Genomic DNA, 5,568 nt, shown 5'->3' with positions numbered 1-5,568 from the left:
TTATTGTAATTTTTATTAGAGTGAACTAAACCTATAAATGCATTTGGAAAGAATTGGTCCTTTTAATAATATTTAGTCTTTTCATAAAGGAACTTGGTATATTTAAGTTTTCTTTCAAATCTCTTAGTAAACTTTGTTAGTTTTCTTTATGTTGCTGCTTGCTGTTATTCCTAGGCATTTACATATGTTTTATTACCATCGTGAATGGCATTATTTTTCCATTACCTTTTTTTTTTTTTGAGACAGAGTTTCGCTCTTGTTGCCCAGGTTGCAGTGCAATGGCGCAATCTCGGCTCACTACAACCTCCGCCTCCCAGATTTAAGCGATTCTCCTGCCTCAGCCACCTGACTAGCTGGGATTACAGGTGTATGCCACCATGCCCGGCTAATTTTTGTAGTTTTAGTAGAGACGGGGGTTTCACCATGTTGCTCAGGCTGGTCTTGAGCTCCTGACCTTGTGATCTGCCTGCCTCGGCCTCCCAAAGTGCTGGGATTACAGGCGTGAGCCACCGCGCCCAGCTGTCAGTTTCTTTATATGCTCCATTATAATCTTATGGGACCACAATTGTATATTCAGTCCATCATCGACTGAAATGTCATTATGCTGGGCATGACCGTACTTGTGACAGTTAATTTTAGATGTCAAGTTTACTGGGCTCAGAAATACCTAGCAACCTGGCAAAGCATTACTGTTGAGCGTGTCTGTGAGGTTGTTTCCAGGAGAGCTTAGTGAGTCTGAGTGGACTCGGTAGAGAAGATACACTCTCACTGTGGGTGGGCACCATCCAATCAGCCAGTGGCCCAGAGAAAACAAAAACAGAAGAAAGGTCCATGTCTCTCTATTCTGAGGCTGGGATACAGTCATCTCCTGCCTTGAACAACAGAACTCCAGGATCCCCTGCCTTTGGACTTCAGGACTTACACCAGTCTCCCCACCTCCTGGATTATCAGGCATTTGGCCTTGAACTGAGAGTTATACCATCTTCCCTGGTTCTGAGGCCTTCGGACTCGACCTGAGCTCTCAGCAGTCTGTCATGCGACTTCTCAGTCTCCATAATCATGTGAGCCAATTCCCCTAATAATTTCCCTCCGCTATGCCTCTCTAGGTATCCTTTTGGTTCTGTCTCTCCGGAGTCCATCATCAGCTGAAATATCATTATGCTGGGTATGACTGTAATTGTGATGGTTAATTTTAGATGTCAAGTTTACTGGGCTAAGAAATACCTAGCAACCTGGTAAAGCATTACTGTTGGGTGTGAGAGAACGCTAACTAATACACTCCTATAACTTCCTATTAAAATCATGGGATTTTAATAACGACAGTTATTACTACTTAACTAAGACCTGCAAAGGTAATGAAAATACTTCAGGATCCAACGTTAGATGCATGGTCTGTAGACACCGGGCTAATTTGAGACGTGCTGTGGCAATTCGGTGTAGACCTACCCTGACTCATCCTCTGAGAAGATGCTAGTGACCGAGTTTTGGAAACCGTTTCTTCTGTGCCCCCAAAGCACATCTGAAACAATAGACGTTTTTCGGTGAGGGAAAGACATGAATGTTTGCCATGACGTTGTTTTCCCCTGGGTAGGGAGGAGGATGAAGATAGACTATCTGCAGTGTCTCCAGAAATGAGAATGTCAGGGATAAGTGGGGTTTCCAAGGTTTACAAAGGACGGTTGTTGGATCGTTGTGGGATCTCAGACGCCTGGGAGGAGGAAGTGGGAGGACTATAGACTGTCTCCTGTCCATCCCCTCATTGACGACTCGGGTTATTGATAGCATTAGGAGTACAAATGTAATAGCCACCACCGGAGGCTTCCTGCTCACGGATATGAAGTGGGAGATGCACCAAAATAAACACACAGCACTCACAGTGGACTCTAAGAGGCCACTCCTCTTCCAGAGCCCCCTCCTACACACCTATTCTAAGTAATTTCTAACCCTGTGATTATTCACAGAAAGAAGAAGAATAGAAGTTGCTGGCATTTGTAGTAACAGGATGAGAAAGTGCGAGACTTCCTGTTATGTGTGTGTGACAGCTGGTGATAAGTGGAGGGCCCTGCACAGGAAATCCGCTCAGCTTCTGCAATGGGGCCTGCCTGACACTTGGGCGCTCCTTCAGTCTCGACGTTGATGGCAGGACAAAGGGGCGCCTGGACCATGGGTGACGTGGTTGAGAAGAGTTTGGAAGGGCCTCTGGCACCTTCTACAGATGAGCCCTCCCAGAAAAGAGGAGACTTGGTGGAGATCCTAAATGGGGAAAAGGTCAAATTTGACGACGCGGGACTCTCCTTAATTCTTCAGAATGGCCTGGAGACACTGCGAATGGAAAACGCTCTGACAGATGTCATCTTGTGTGTGGACATTCAGGAATTCTCCTGCCACCGCGTGGTACTTGCCGCGGCCAGCAACTATTTCAGGTCAGCATGCCTAGGACCAGACTCAAATTGGGTGCAAGTTGCAAGGAAGAGGTGTGTTAGTGTGAGAGTCCAATCTTAAAGAGTTGGCCTTGATGTTTACAGTTTTCATATATATTAAGGCTTGTGTGTCTACTTAAAATAGAAGAAAGGACACTATCACACTTTATTTATTTATTTATTTATTTATTTATTTATTTATTTATTTATTTTTGAGACGGAGTTTCGCTCTTGTTGCCCAGGCTGGAGTGCAATGGCGCAATCTCGGCTCACTGCAACCTCCGCCTCCCGGGTTCAAGCGATTCTCCTGCCTCAGCCTCCTGAGTAGCCGGGATTACAGGCATGCGCCACCACACCCAGCTAATTTTGTATTTTTAGTAGAGATGGGGTTTCTCCATGTTGTTCAGGTTGGTCTTGAACTCCCGACCTCAGGTGATCCACTTGCCTCAGTCTCCCAAAGTGCCGGGATTACAGGTGTGAGATGCTGTGCCTGGTTTATCACACTTTACATTTTAGGATTTAGGCCACATTAAAAGAGAGATTGGCATCATTTAAAAGCAATGTTTACGTTCTATAGTAAACCTTCTGTGTATATGTCCTTGTTCCAAAGGATGGAAATTTACTCCAGTCATGGGGATTTTTTTCCCCCTTGGTCTGACTAATGTGTTGGAAATATAATGTTGTCTTTGTTAATCAACAGACATAGAGAAAAAGGATGTGGCCCCTCTTTTGGAGTTATCAAATGACTTGTTACAAATTAGGGGCTTCTGTGTGTGTAAGCAGTGTGGGGAAAGGGAAAGCAGTTACAAAGATGCTTTAGATGGGAGAGGCCTCTAGTTACAAGAAACTGGTGGTCTCATAGTGGGAAGACCTGAAGTCAGGAGACCTGGCTCCTTTTCGACAGTGAAACTTGAGGCAAATCACAAAGTGCTCTGAATGTCTGTTTCGTCATCTGTAAGGTGAGGACAACGATGATCACCTTCAGAGTTGTCATAATTAAACAAGAGCGTGAAAAGGGTCTTATACAGTGTCTAGCATATAGTAAGTAGATGCTCAATATATCTTTCTTGGAATTCTTTTTCTGATTCTGCTTGGTTCAGATAAGGATGACTCGTTGAGTGTTTCCCATGAGCACATCCCTGGGGTAGGAATTGTATAGTGCCGGGAACGCAGTGAATACATCTGGATTCGGTGTTCTCCATATCAGCATGGACATGGGGGAACCAGCTTGCAAGGGCAATGTGGATAATGAAGAAGGTATTTGGGAACTTGAAAAGAAATACCCTTAGAATTCTTCTTAATGAGATTCTTCTTAACTTTTGATTCTGGCTGAGGAAATTGAAAACGATTAAACTATGAAAGCATTATGGAAGGTCTTTCTTTTTTCTTTCTTTCTTTCTTTTTTCTTTCTTTCTTTCTTTCTTTCTTTCTTTCTTTCTTTCTTTCTTTCTTTCTTTCTCTCTCTCTCTCTCTCTCTCTCTCTCTCTCTCTCTCTCTCTCTCTCTCTCTCTCGGTGCTTGGGGGAAAACCTTTTTTTGTAATTCATAGAGCAGGATCAGCAGGTTGCTGTGGAACTCATTAGGTCTCCTCTGTCGATAAGACAAGGGGATATCTAGGTTTGAGAGAAGTAGTGGCTGTTGTGCGCCAGACAGACACAGCTATCTGATTTTATTTTTGTAACAGCATGATGAAGGTGGCTGATATCTCCTTTCACAGATGAGGAAATGAAAACTCAGCATTACATATCTGGTCAGTGCTGGAGCAGGGATTGGGTATGTTCTAGAAATCCTTGTTACTGCAATGCAAGCTGCCACTAGGTTTGGGGCTTCATTCCATGGGAAGTGTGTAAAATGTAAGTGTAACACAGCCATCAAAATGGGTTGATATAAACACATTACTTTCTCCACCAACCTTGATCACATGCTTTCACATTGACTGCAGCCCCTCTCAGGAGTGAGTAAAGTCAAGTTAGCTCAATGCCCTGGGGACGCACATTTAGGTTTATCCTTTTGTATCTCTTGCTATCATAAAATGCATACCTGGAAGCAGTTTTGTTAGTGGGTGCGCCTGGCTGTGGACCAAGCCCGCTGGCTGTGTGCCCTTGAGTTGATCACTGGTCTTCTCTGGTCTTTGGGTTTCTCGTCCTAAACGGGAATTTGGGCTCGGGTCCTTCCAGTCCTGCTGATCTAGGGAACATCTCTGCCGGTCATCAGAGGAGGCGATGGCAATGAGAAGCTGGAGAACATGAGGGCGTAGGCATCTGACTGTGTATACAGAGCCTCTCCCAAAACTGCCTAGTCATGAGAGGAAATTCCTTCAATTCTTCTCTTCAGAGCAGTGACTTTTCCTTCTTCTCTTGGGATTTCCAACATGACTTTCCTTCTACAATGAATACTGTCCTGGAGACAGGATTCTTTTTTCCGGTGCTGCTATTCATATCAACTCCTGTTTGTGGAGCGCTTACTGTGGGCCAGGCCCTGTAGCTTCCGTATCACACACTCTCATCCACTCCACCCTCACAGCGACCTGACAAGGCAGGGAGTCCTATCCCCAGCCTACCGATGAGGAACCAAAGTCTAGAGTGTCACGGCGAATAAAAAGTAGCCAAACTGGGATTTAGACCTAGGGCTGATGTTAAATCTGACATGGTCTCACTGCCTCTCTCGCTTTACGTCTAAGGTTTCGAAAGCGGTTCTTTTTACGCTCAGGTTTAGGGAGGTCAGAGAGTCTCTCTGTCTTGGAGTCTTTTTTTTCTTGAGACAGAGTCTTGCTCTGTTGCTCAGGCTGGAGTGCAGTGGCACAATCTCTGCTCACTGCAAACTCCACCTCTCGGGTTCACGCCATTCTCCTGCCTCAGCCTCCCAAGTAGCTGGGACTACAGGCACCTGCTGCCACACCCGGCTAGTTTTTTGTATTTTTAGTAGAGACGGGATTTCACCATGTTAGCCAGGATGGACTCAATCTCCTGACCTTGTGATCCGCCCACCTTGGCCTCCCAAAGTGCTGGGATTACAGGCGTGAGCCACTGCGCCCAGCCAGTCTGGGAGGCTTTCAACACAGCGCTCTGTGCTTCCGAGGGCCTGGAAGCTGGTTGTAAAATTATGTCATTTTTTTTCCTTTACTCATTGAGAAAATAAATACTTTTCAC

The 5,568-nt window shown here is 45.2% G+C and overlaps 1 protein-coding gene across 3 annotated transcripts in view; it reads left to right on the top strand.

Moving 5' to 3' along the window:
- The first annotated feature begins 712 nt into the window (after positions 1–712).
- KLHL6 (kelch like family member 6) overlaps positions 713–5,568 on the top strand; it is a 70,504-nt gene continuing 65,648 nt past the window's right edge. Inside the window, exons 1-2 of one of the 3 annotated variants that reach the window (XM_015131493.3) lie at positions 713–1,061; positions 1,962–2,423. In XM_015131493.3, the coding sequence (XP_014986979.3) occupies positions 2,137–2,423 (287 nt within the window). In that variant the 5' untranslated portion in view covers positions 713–1,061; positions 1,962–2,136. Of the gene's footprint in view, positions 1,107–1,352; positions 2,475–5,568 lie in introns of all 3 variants that reach the window. The other 2 variants (XM_077991753.1, XM_077991752.1) reach the window with 2 other exon arrangements.

Source organism: Macaca mulatta, chromosome 2 (genome assembly GCF_049350105.2).
Source record: "Macaca mulatta isolate MMU2019108-1 chromosome 2, T2T-MMU8v2.0, whole genome shotgun sequence".
Classification (NCBI taxonomy): domain Eukaryota; kingdom Metazoa; phylum Chordata; class Mammalia; order Primates; family Cercopithecidae; genus Macaca; species Macaca mulatta.
Note: the sequence above shows the minus strand (reverse complement) of the source record. Positions and strands in the feature narration are given on the sequence as shown.